General features: G+C 33.5%; 1 protein-coding gene across 3 annotated transcripts; it reads left to right on the top strand.

Moving 5' to 3' along the window:
* Positions 808–6,847, top strand: LOC109822000 (E3 ubiquitin-protein ligase RNF144A-like). Of its 3 annotated transcripts, none has more exons than XM_020388153.1 (4): positions 808–980; positions 1,071–1,126; positions 1,595–2,501; positions 6,028–6,585. In XM_020388153.1, the coding sequence occupies exons 3-4, from the start codon at positions 1,645–1,647 to the stop codon at positions 6,038–6,040; spliced, it is 870 nt and encodes a 289-aa protein (XP_020243742.1). In that variant the 5' UTR covers positions 808–980; positions 1,071–1,126; positions 1,595–1,644; the 3' UTR covers positions 6,041–6,585. The 3 variants fall into 3 exon arrangements, with proteins under 3 accessions (XP_020243742.1, XP_020243741.1, XP_020243740.1); XM_020388152.1 differs by lacking the exon at positions 6,028–6,585 and adding an exon at positions 6,593–6,847 and having other exon boundaries at positions 809–980; positions 1,071–1,144; XM_020388151.1 differs by lacking the exon at positions 6,028–6,585 and adding an exon at positions 6,593–6,847 and having other exon boundaries at positions 810–980.

The raw sequence follows: 13,213 nt of genomic DNA, 5'->3' as shown, positions 1-13,213 counted from the left end.
CTCAGAACCGAACATTCGGAGGATTAGAGGATCTCCATCAACTTAATCACTTCTTTCATTGACTGTTTAATATCAGCCATCAACAACATTTGAAGACTATTTCTAAAGCTTTTTAATCATTAACATTTATTAGTTTTCGATTAACCCTACCAAAATTCCAATTTAATCTATTCTAGTTATATTTTAAAAATAGAATTTACATAGGTTTAAAAGTAATTTCAAAAAACTAGACAGGTGAAAAGCTATATAATTAGCATATAGTGTTGTATGAGATTATTCAGATGAAAATTTTTATTTTCGCATAATAGAGGAGGATAGTAACATGCTAATTTTAGGGCTTGTTTGGATTGAGGGGAATGAGGGTGAAGGGAAGTTAGGGGAACCATTCACCTCCATTCACCTTGTTTGGGAACACTTAGGAGGTGAAGTTAATTCACCTCCATTCACCTTGGTTCACCCCCTAATAGTATAAAAATTGTTACCCCCCAAATTGGGGTGTAACCAAGGGGAAGAGAATTCCCTTCCCTTCCCTTCCTTTCCCTTCCCTTTCCTTCACTCAGTTTCCCTTAACTTCCCTTCACCCCCTACGAATCCAAACAGGCCAATAGTATAAAAATTGTTACCCCAAATTGGGGTGTAACGGGAATTCCCTTCCCTTCCCTTCCTTTTCCTTCCCTTCCCTTCACTCAGTTTCCCTTAACTTCCCTTCACCCCTACGAATCCAAACAGGCCCTAATATAGGTATATAAATGCTAAGAAAAAGAATCGAGTATACATAAATGCAAAGTGAGTGAAGCTATAAGGGATTTAAATGCTATTTAGTCCCCAAAAAGAAATAAGAATAACAATTTCTTATAAATGCTGTTGATGATCATGGTCTCATCAAAGATTCAAATCCCGGACAACACGGCCTTTCACCTCCCTCCTAAAATCCCCAATTTCAAAACCCTAACTCTCTCTCTCTCATATGGAGTAAGAAGGTAATCCCAATTTCTTCGATTTCTTCCATTAATACCTGCATTATATTCTCTCTGTAATTCAATCTTATACTAAATTTAGTACCTTTTTAGGTTGTTCGCTGATTTGATTCTTGCACGAGCATCGTAAAGAAAACTGCCGCTCCAAGGTGAGATTTTTGCTGCATGTAAGGTTTCTCCGCAAAAATAGCTCAAAATTTTTTTAATGACTCAAGTGGTTCTTCATGAGCTTCTGCTAACCACCGGTGATCAAACCGCGCATGATTTTTTGTTCTTAAATTTGATACAAAATTTGCTAATTTTTTGTTTGTAAAGTTGGAGCTTTTTTTCTTCTGCGGAATTAGTACAAAATCCTTGCAAGATCTCCAATTTAGGCTCCGTAGTTGCAAAATGGAAATAAAACAAACTTTCACCGAAATAAACACTGATATGTTTGTAAATGTTGTATATTTCTCTCTTTTGCATAGAGAAGCTTAAAGATCTCTCTTTTATCCGTGCAAATTTTCCAAAATCTCTAGAAGAAAAATTAATGTCTTCTTGATTTATACAAACCTCCCAACTTCTTGTTTTGGAAATATTCTCCGGCCTCCTATCTCTTCTCACATCTCTTCTCTCAGGTGAATGAACTTAAGAGGCCCATAAGAGCCCAAGAGAAGAAACTAGCACAATGGCCACAATGCACCTCAATCTCAATAACCCACCATTGATAATCGAAGAGGATATGAGGGCTGTTAAAATTGAAGAAGGTACCCGAAACAGTCCCATTATAGTAGCTCCTTTCCGTAATGGTGATCAAGGGAGTAAGATTGAACCCATATGCTTAGATGTAGAAGATGAGGTGGAGATCGTTGGGGATTCTAAGAATCCAATTTCAGTTGATGATTACTTTTTATTGGATTTGGATTGCATTGAAGTAGAGACGATTGATCGAAAAGGCAAAAAGCCTAAAAGAGAAAGCAAACGCAGGTCTATTGAGATCGGTGAATCTTCTACTCCTCCTCCAGCTGACCCTGATGCTTATTGTAGCATTTGTATGGAGCCAAAGTTCAAATATGAGTGTTTCTCCTTAAAGAATTGCTCACATCTCTATTGTTCTGCTTGTGTTAGCCAATATATTGAGGCCAAGGTTGAAGAGAATGTGACTTCTATTATGTGCCCTGATCCAAGTTGCAGTGATGGGTATTTAGAACCAGAAATGTGCAGGTCTATTCTCAAGCCGGAGGTTTTTAATCGATGGGGAAATGCTCTATGTGAGGCTATGATTGGAGCGATGAAGTTTTATTGCCCCTTTAAAGACTGTTCTGCTTTGTTGATTGATGAAAGGGGAGGGGAAGTTATAAAGCAGTCAGAGTGTCCTCATTGTTTCAGATTGTTCTGTGCTCAATGCAAGGTTCCATGGCACACAGGAGTGAACTGTGAGGATTTTGCAAAGTTGGGTATGGCAAAGAAGTCAAATTGGCAGAGGTGCCCCAAGTGCAAGTTCTATGTGGAGAAGGTTGATGGCTGTATGTTCATAAAGTGCAGGTAATCTCTATCTTTAACTGATTTATTGCTAGTAATGATTCTTGTCAGAGATACATTTCTCATCTAAGATGCTATCTGCTGTAATTGCATTTGTCTTGAACTTGTACTAATTCTATATTTATGTAGGTCGCATATTCTTTTCTCTTATTTCGAGGATTATGTCTTGAAAAGAGATATTTAATTATGATAAAATTTCAGGAATCGAAACCGCAAGACTTGAACATGAGTGCCATTATAGCAAACTTTATTCTATTGAACTACATGCTATATTGGACTTAACAATGCTTTTCCTTTGAAATACATGTTAAATAACTAGGTTTTTCACACTTTCTTTTGTCATGCTGATACTTTCTTTTAGGGGGTGGATTTTACATTATTGATATTATGCAATTTGTTTTTATGCTTGGAAGATTATGTCATCATATGTAATTGTACTGAAAAGACTTGTTTTTCTTTTTGTTGTGGTTATGGTGGGGTACTGGAGGCTAATCATTCACACTTGAAACTAATGAAGAGCCTTCCAAAACGCAAATCCACCCTTTCATTAATTCTAACCCATTCAAAGTCCTTGAAATCTACATCAAAATGGATTGATGTTTTATGCCTACATGCATCAGTTAGCACTAGTTGCACAGAAAAGTAAAAGTAAGTTGTTTGGATTCATGCTGCATGGCATATAGATTGAAAATATATTGTTGCTTATGATGTAAAGACTTCAAATCCCCTGTACACCAATTTTCATTGGTTTAATACTAGTCCTTAGATCTAAAACCCTATGCCTTTCTTATTTTAGCCATTTTAGCCACTTAATGTATAGGAAAAAAATCTTTTAAAAAAATCATTAGTTGCTTTGTTTTTAGACCATTATATGACATTGATCAAGTATGTAAGGATAGTGAGTTTTTAACTTATAATAGTCCAGCTTGTCCGCACTAAACTTGATTGAACTTGAGCCTGATCCTTAGTGGGACCAGTCTCCATGCCTTGAAGTGTCAATGGATGAGAAGTAATGCAATATGGAGACTTCTCCTGCATGTACATAACGGTTGCAGTAATTGAACTAACGGAACTGAAAAGCCGCATGATCCATGAGTAAAGTGTAACTGAATCTTAGCACACATCTTTTTGAGCATATGCGACATGTTTTTTGTGCTGTTTATGCAAGTCTCTCCAATCTTATTAGTTTTTTTATTAGTCCTCTGTTCATTATTCAATCTACTTTGCTTGTTTAGGTTGGATTAGTTGCTAAGCACACATGTTGAATTACATTTCTATCCTCAATTAGTCGTTTCCTAAGTTGCATGGAAACGGGCACGGGTACTGGTACGGGTGCGGGTACGGGTAGGGGACACCGCAAAATTGTAAAATGTAGGGTACAGGGACACAGCTACATATATATATTGAATTAATTATGTACATGAAATAAAATTTTCCCGCTTCATGTGTCATTAGAATTAAAATCCTGATTACATTTTTGAGTTTCTTTTATCATATTGATTATTGTGAATTGTAAATTACTAGACATCTAAACATCCATTAACTATATAGTTTTGAACTTGGGTATGGACTGAAACGAACCTGACCCGTATCTCATTAGTTTCAAAAGACGGATGTGAAGTGTAAGCTCTACGTCCAGGAAGTCTTTGACAAGTGTTTTAAATTAACACATATATCGTATAATTGAGTACATGTTTGTAATAAATGCGTGTATATATTCAAGAAGTGTCCATGAAGTTTGGGTACGGGAAAGTGTCGGGTCCGTGTCCGGTACGGGTACGGCTTCATTATAGAAGTACCCGGGTAACATAGGCCGTTTCTCTCTCTGAGATATACCTTAAAGTTCAAAGAAGGGGATTTACAGAAATGGACTTAAAAGGGGTTTGGAAACTCACATATGGCGTTTAAACAGGTTTGGAAAAAAATGGTTTTGGGTTTGGAGTAACTCATTGGAGTACAACTGAAAACTAGGGGTGGAAGTGAGCCAAATAATTAACAAACAGTTTGATTATTATTCATCTAGCTATTCGATGTAGGGGTGAGCACGGTTCGGTTCGGGTCGGTTTTTACCAAAATTTGAACAACCGAACCGAACCACCTACAATTCAAAACCGAACCGAACCATTACAAATCGGTTCGGTGCTTTGTGTAGCAAGCTTTGACTTTGGTCTTTGTGGAGACAAAAAAGGAGCTGACTCATTAGAACATTGGTTATGTATGAATCAATTCCCTACAACTGCTATTCATGGTGATCGAACATAGCAATAAACCCACAAATCAAAGGCACAAATATATTCGGTTGGTTCGGTTCGGATCGGTTTGAAAAATTATCAACCCGACCCGAACCGCCTTACTCATAAAACCGCTTTTTCCGGGTCGGTTCGGGTCGGTTCGGTCGGTTTTTTCGGTTTGAACCGAACCGTGCTCACCCCTAATTCGATGATATTTTATTCGATAGTTCATTTAACAATAAATAAATAATTTTTAATATTTGGTTAACAAATGAATATAATTTAACCAAACGTATATTCGATCCACTTGATTATTAAATATTTTTTTAATGTTTTATATTTATGGTAAATGGTAGATTAGACATTTGCTAAATGTTTTAGTTAGTTTTAATTGAGGTGTAAACTTGAATGGAAGAAGCAAATTAGCAATTATCATGCTTTGGAGTGTAGATTTACAAGTATATTCAAATTAGAGTTGTAATGTGAAAAGTAACCTAGCAAATTTGGGAAGGAAAAATTGTTCGGACCCAGAGCTCGTACCAAAGACCAGTGTTTGAAGAAGCATAAGCTCCAACCAAGTGGAATACCGAATATTCGCGAATATTAACCGAATAGATAGTATATATAGTAATTCAGATATGGACATAATTGTAGTATTTGTCCCAGATTCAAATTCAATTATCATCATATTCTATACAATTGTATTGTTTACCACCCCTACTGAAAATCCATAAAAAATTAAGTTCAATGGAATTTTCCTCAAAAATCAATCAGTAGCTTAATTATGGGGACTAATTTTTAAAAAACCAGTAAATTTTGATTCTATGAAGTGTCTGGGCGCATATTTCTTAAGAGGCACTTTATCTACTTCACCTTTTTATTATTTTATATGTTCTTGTGAGTTTGTATATTTGGATTCTATCATGAATTTATTTGAAAGAGAAACCCTAACAGATATGGATTGAATTTAGTGTCTCTTTTTATGAAATAAATAAAGGGCACTTATATATCTTAGGCTCCAAGATAAAATTTATTGTTCCACTGCTGCCTTTTCACACATATATATGGAAGCATACACATACCTGCACATGAACATGCATTCATTAGTGTGTAGATGGGGTTAGATATACCATAAAATTTTTTAATTATAGGTTACCACTTTGGCTACAGTTGCAAGTGCTTATGGCTTATAGATAGTTGCAACAGAGTGAAATTTGATTGGTATTTTTACAGTTATTAAGGCAATCTTTGAAGACCCTGGCATTAGTCCTTAAACTATGTCTATAAACCTTATGCAGGTCCACATTTTGAACTTTAGGCATGCACAAGAGAAGGAGAATAGATGACATTTGATCAGTTGATGTGAAAATATACAGGACTTTGTGACATAAACATATACTGGATGTATATTCTCTTTTCTCAGTGGTGTGAAAATATATTAGCATGTCCTCCCTGTGTAATGAAGTACAAATGCATAATAGCTAAAAGGCTGGTGAAAAACTTATTTTTCTCATCACTGATTTTTGTTCTTTCACAGAACTTTGGTCTTTGTCGTAATTCTTGAAAACTCATTAGCATTTAACCTAGGATTACTTGCAGATAGACCCCCTGCACTATTGCCCACTTGCAGATATATCCCCATAGTTCTGTTGGTGTGGATAGACCCGGTGTACTATTGACCACGTGCGGATAGAGCCCTGGGTGAATTTCTTTTAACTCTAAAAGGAGCAAAAAAAAAAAAAAGTTCACTTGGGTGCTATCCAGTAGAACTACAAGGGTCTATCGGAATTGGGCTATAGCACAATGGGTCTTGCTGCAATTAACCCTTTAAACTAATTACTTATTTTGTTTTGATTTTTTTAGGTGTGGTCATCAGTTCTGTTATGGATGTGCAACACCAATGAGTGTGGATCATTACTGTAAAACGTGCCGCCGGTAACAAAACTGTGATTTAGAAAAGCTTTAGGTAAAGGTTAAAAACACCTCATGTAAAAAAGTTCTCTAGCTCAGGTTATATAGTTCCTTCTAGTTATATTGAAAGAATTGCTGTTCTTATGTCCTAGAGATTAAGCTCCTGACTTTTGATTTCCTTGTAATTGTACGGATGTTTTACCTTGTTTATTAAATTTTATTTGATATCAATGAATATCAAGAGGTTTGGCAGTGTAGGTTAAAGAAGTATTTATACATTGTATATGTTGGTTTGATGACTAATCTTATAAATGTTGATTTCATTCTATGTTATTAGCTTCAGCTGCATAGAACAACACACTTATCATCTACTAGGATATGATTTTAAGTCTAATGGTAATACTTCAAGCCATGGTTCGCTGTAATCATAAAGCTACACCATTGACTCTTTAACGTCTAGAATGACCGTTATACTTAGGGTGTGTTTGCTTGGTTGTAACTATAGAGTTTGTGACTCCAATTTCATGCAATTGGATTATTTTTTTTCTAGTTGTAAGTGTTTGTTTTTGTAGGATCTGGATAACTACACGATTCAATAGGGTGATCTGCTACATAAACAATGTATAACCGAAATAACATAAACCCTAACATGCATCTAGGAAACCTAAACAACAAGTTTAGGGTTACAGATTCAATTTTTTTTTTGTAGGATCATCATGTTTTTATTGATCAACGGTCGTAGGGCACCCGTACCGTGTAATCGCTGAAAGACCCCTACATATCACCCTACAATTACTGCATAAAGCACAAATTCGCGAAGAAGGAGATGATGGCTATATGAAGGTTTATGGTCTATTCTCTCATTCACCCATCATGAAAACCTGATATTTGTATATTAGGGCTTAGAAATAAAATTCTACACTTATTAGGATTATGAATATCTTATTTCTAAGATAAGATATTATTCACTCACTTATTTAGTTGTCTATCTTATAACAATAACCAACTACTCCCACTCACACAAATGAGGGGGTGTCATCCATTACTCTCTGAGCCGGCTACCTAAGGCGTTGACTCCTAGAGTCAAAATCTCCTTGAGAATCTCCTTTCTTTTTAAATTCATGTGCATGCATCGTTAGTGCTATGTGGATCATTGAGAAACTGCAAGCAAGTAGCTTTACAGCAAGGTCCGTTACGATCGACACAATGATCTCCCTAAAAAACAAACAACGAATAGGGTAAGTATGCAGTATCTCTTATCCCAAATCTGATCAACCATGTCTGCTCAAGTACTTTCGATCCCTTGAAAAAGCGTACGTGAACACCATGGTTTGCCCTCGATTCATCACACTCTTAAATCATGTTCCCGACATAAATAAGAGTTGGCCAAGAGATGCAATTAGGAGACATGTTAATCGATCTTCCTCTGGCCTTGAATAGTTGAGCGTGTTGGTTATCTGCTTTCCTAACATTGCCCTGTATGTGTAGTATTATCTCATCGCAGCAGGAAACATCAGCTAAAGTAGTGGACGTCCGTAATAGTCTTCCTAGACAGCCCAGTGTATCTAAGAGTACAATGAACATCTTTCATTATTGGTAGTCGTCGACGAAGACTCACACAACGAGGGAGCAGGGATCCATCCCTCGACCTCCTTATGTCTAGTCCAAGTACATGTTGTATGACAATGTGCTACGATGCTACTTCTCACTGAAAGCATACATCATTAAATGAATAACATATAGACCTAAGTTCCATCACCATGTGATGAACTTGTTCAATCATAGTGCCCTGCGATATGCTTGGAATCTCCTGACAAGTCTACATCTCATGCGCCAAGTCAGACCCCTAGTCTAGCTTATGGTAAATAGTGGGCGTGAGTTTCCACTTTGGTCGCTTCAACATACAAGTATACAGTAACCTCATCTTGACCCAGTCACGACAACCTATATAGTGCATGTTGAAGGTGGTTTTCAGAATTCAAATGAGGATATGTGCTTTCGGCTTATATCTTATGAACTCAAACCTACTTGATGGTTTCTTATTCACAAATAATAATAATAATAATAATAATTGACGAGCCAATGATTTCAAAAATGCTATCGGCAGGTCGTGATGCCAACATGATTTCAATAGAAAATTATGGTCGCTTGATGTCGTGAGTGTTAAAGACCAAATAAACAAGAAAAAAAATTTCCTTTAGAATAATTTAGCCAATCGCCTTAAAGCTTTGGTAATTTAGAAATAAACAAACCAACAAAAGAGCGGCTCACGAGTCTTGGCCCATGAATCAAACATGAGAATTGCACAGAATAAAAGGAAAATTAAAGGAAAATTAAGATCAAAATCTTTCATTATTTTCGGTCAATCTCTTTTCTTTACTGCCCAATATAATCAATAGAAGAGAGAGAGAAATAAACAAGGAAAGTTGAAATAACTGGCAACTCAATATAACAAAGGTGATTACAGTATTCCTAATCCGCTAAATACATAGAAAAAAAAAGAGAGAGAATCCAAGAGAATAAGAAATAGAACAGAGAGGAAATCATATCATACTCCTTATAAAAGAGCGAATTTGAGAAAAACTTTCTATGATCAATTTTACCCTTAATCTCCTTGGATATTACATTCTAATTTTATCTTAACATATTCATATAATTTAAAGGTAAAATCTTCAACCAAAATTTGACATTAAAAGAGATCAAATAGTGGAACTAATTTTCTATCCTATTAAGAGATGACATATATTCAGCTAATTCTATCTTCCTAAGAATTCTCATTAAATTAAAACTATTCATATCTATTACTAGAAATTCATATTCATAAAAAAGTTAATTCTGATAATCAAAATTTTGTTAATTCTAAAAAAGTTCTAACTATCCACAATTAAAAAAATCTAAAAAATTATCCTTATCCCTCCTTAATTATTTTAAAAAGTGAATTTCAATGAACCTTTTAGAACTTTAAATTGAGCATTAAACTCACAAAATATATGTAATTCTCATCAAATCCTTAGTAAGTTAGATAATTTCAGAAAGCAACCAAAATATTTTGAATTTTTGCACTTAAGTTTCAAAATGACGTTACCCTAAAAATTCACATCGGCTAAAATTAATCCTCAAGGATAGTATATACCCCTCAAATCGATCTTATTTGCAAGTTAACCCATAAATTGATAAGCAACCCAAAAAATAGGAAAAATTATAGATAGCTACTAAAGATTCTAAAATTACAAATAATACTCAAAAAATTTTGAAAGCTAAAAAAACATATAGGCCCCTAAAAAATTGAAATTGTAAAAAACCCTTTAAAATCTTAAAATTAAAAAAAATACTTTTAAAGTTCTAAAATTATGAATAACATACAAAAATTCATAAATTACACATAACTTCTGAAAAATTAAAAAAATGCAAACAAACCCCTTTAGAAATTAAAAATTATAAACAACCCTAAAAAATTCAAAAATACAAACAAACATATGAAAAATATGAAAAATACTAAAAATCTCATAAAAAGTAAAATATTACAAATGACATACTAAAAATTTTAAATTGCAAACAACCCCCTAAACATCCTAAAAATAATAAATTGATCACTTAAGTTAGAAAACTACAAAGAAAACTTGAAAAAATTACAAAAAACTTAAAAAATTATAAAAAGTATAAACAACCCTCTAAAAAATCAAACATTAGACACAAACCCCTCTAAAATCTAAAAATTACAATCAACCTTTTGAAAATTCAAATAAATACAAATAAACCTCTAAAAAGATCTAAAAATTATAAATGACCGTTATTTTGGGTTTTTTGCTAAAAATTGCCAGGGTTTTAGTGAAAAAATGTAAAACTCATTGGGTTATTTGGGTGTACTTTGATCATCTGACTGCGCATGAATTAATATTGTTAATTTTAAGGATTCTCTGCCAAAAATTATTGGACGTTTTGTTAGAGTTTTAAAAATATTTGATATTTATTTCCAAATAGTAAAATTGTTGGGGGTTTAGTGAGATTTACCTTTATGTTAATTTTGAGGGTTTCATGAAATTGAAAAAAAAGCCCCTTAGAAAATCTGAAAATGTGGAAAAGACTCTTATCATTCTAAAATTATAATCCATAAAAATTTCATAAGTTATAAACAACCTATGTAAAATCTAAAAAGTACAAACAACCTCCTTTAATTTTTGAAAATTAAAAAACAAAACCCTAAAATTTTAAATTTTCAAAAAACAAAAACACATGAAAATATGAAAAGAACGAAAAAATCCAATAAATTTAAATATGACAAATAGCATCCTAAAAAAATTTTAAATTGTACACAGCCCCCTAAAAATCTAAAAAATCATAAACAAACCCTTTTAATTAGAAAATTGCAAAGAACCATCAAGAAAATTACAAAAAAAAACCCAAAAAAAATAAAAAGTACAAACAAACCCCAAAAAATATATAATTAAAACTAAATCTCTCAAACATCTAAAAATTATAATCAACCTCTTGAAAATTCTAATAATTACGAAAAACCTCTGAAAAAATCTTAAAATTGTAAACATACAATGTTTAGGGTTTTTTTGCCAAAATTATTTTCATGTTAAGTGAAAAAATGTAAACTTAAAGGGTTATTAGATAACAATGTTAGCTTTTAAGGGCGTAGAGTGAGAAGAATTCATGGTGATTTCTTAAATTTTCAAATTTAAGGGGGATTATCTATATTAAGCTCAAATATGAGAGGCTTTCTCAAATTAAAATGGTTGAGGGCGTTTTCGTAGAGAATCTTTATATTTGAGGGGAGTTAAGTGAGAAAAGTTCAAGGGATTATCTCAAAGTTTTATAGTTGAGGGGGCGTTATCTATAATATGCTTAAACCTGAGGGGATTTCCTCATATTAAAATAGTGGAGGCGGTTTTTATAAAATTAATCCATTATTTTTTAAATATGATAATATAAAATCTCATTAAGTAGTGATTATAAGAATCCCCCTTTAACTTTTAGATCTTATCAAAAAAACCCTCAAATTTGAGATTTTATTAAAAATTCTCCTAAAATTATTGCTTTTGGAGTGGTTTCTTGATAAAAAATCTCAAAGTTAAAGGGGTTTTCTGATAACCCCTAAAATTTAGTGGACTTTTTGATATTTTTAAAGTTATGCGAGATTATCTGAATATCATCCAAAGTTAACGGGGTTTTTTTTGTTGATATTTAGCATTTATAATATTTTACTTTATTCGCATAGTTATCTGCACTAAACATGAGATATATTGTTCGGTTAATAATTTACTATAAAAAATAGAAAAAAAATATAACATTTTACTATAAGCAACCAACTCAGTGGAAAAGAGTTTTTTTTATGACTGAAAAAGTTAGTTTGAAAAGTAAAAACTTGGATATTTAGGCTTTTGAAATGTTAAATATATGTGTTAAGTAAAAGGATTATATATCTAAAATTATTCAAATAAGGGCTCTTAATTTAAAACTAAATGCTAATTTAATGCATTTCATTTTAAATAATTTATAGTTCTAATATTATACTTTATAGGCACCAACGAAAAGTGGTATAAATTAGTTTTAGCCACATTTTTTTAAGTTCTTCTGATGTTTTGATCATGAGATGTTCAATATATATCATTTTAAAATATTTAGGGCCATCGCCAATTGCGAGCCTTTGAAATGTTCAATAAATATGTTAATTAAAAATAATTATGTGAGTAAAACTACTCAAATATGTGTTGTTTAAGTTTTTTGATATTTTATTATGAGATATTCAATATACATCATTTTAAACGATTTAGAGTCTTTACCACTTGTAATTATTTTGACAGACTTGAATTAGAATAACTACATCCTATCAGAATAACACTGGCCACTAGGTACTAAGAAATAGAGGTGAATCATGATAAAAGATGTACAGTTGAGCTAAGAAAAGCTCTAAATTACAAGAGTAATTGAATGAAATGGAGAAAGATCTTTAAATTGTTGAGGGCAGAAACACGCCCGCCGCCGCGGAAGCGATATCACCTGAGAGAGAGCCCTGGCTATTGTTATCACAAAAGCACAAGTCAACCTCTATATTCTTGTTTCTCAAAGGAAACGAGAATAGATAGTGAAATTCTTATTTCTCAAAGGAAACAAGAATCGAAAGTGATATATTTCATCAAAGTGAAATATACACTCTTCCTCTCATCAGCTCTAAGACCGAATATTAAGGGAACCTACAAGCTATGACAACTCACAGATAAGATAAATACAAACACGAGATTTACGTGGTTTGGCAAACTTGCCTACGTCCACGGGAGGGGGTTTCACTATGAGGAGAATACCAAACTTTACAAGTTCTCTCTCAACTCACTCTTTCTTTTCTCTCAAAAGAACTCTACAACCCACTTAGTATTTTTCCCACTAATTTCTCCACACACATAACTCCTCCACCCCTTCTCTATTTATAGGAAACCAAGGGGAGGGGGAGCTAAAGAATTTGGCGGGCACAAGCGGCGGGAAAAAAAAATCGCGCGCGAACTCGTGTACGAGCACGAACTCTGGGCGGGCGAGTACCCTTGCGTGCACGCGCACGCAAGTACAGGCGGG

The sequence above is a fragment of the Asparagus officinalis genome, chromosome 8, assembly GCF_001876935.1.
Source record: "Asparagus officinalis chromosome 8, Aspof.V1, whole genome shotgun sequence".
Taxonomy (NCBI): Eukaryota; Viridiplantae; Streptophyta; class Magnoliopsida; order Asparagales; family Asparagaceae; genus Asparagus; species Asparagus officinalis.
This window is presented reverse-complemented; position numbering and strand designations above follow the sequence as displayed.

Bases quoted from the DNA above. Each gene is read 5' to 3' on its own strand.
- LOC109822000 (XM_020388152.1), top strand. From the start codon at position 1,645: ATGGCCACAATGCACCTCAATCTCAATAACCCACCATTGATAATCGAA. The intron at 2,502-6,592 runs GTAATCTCTATC...TGATTTTTTTAG, and splicing joins TGTATGTTCATAAAGTGCAG to GTGTGGTCATCAGTTCTGTT.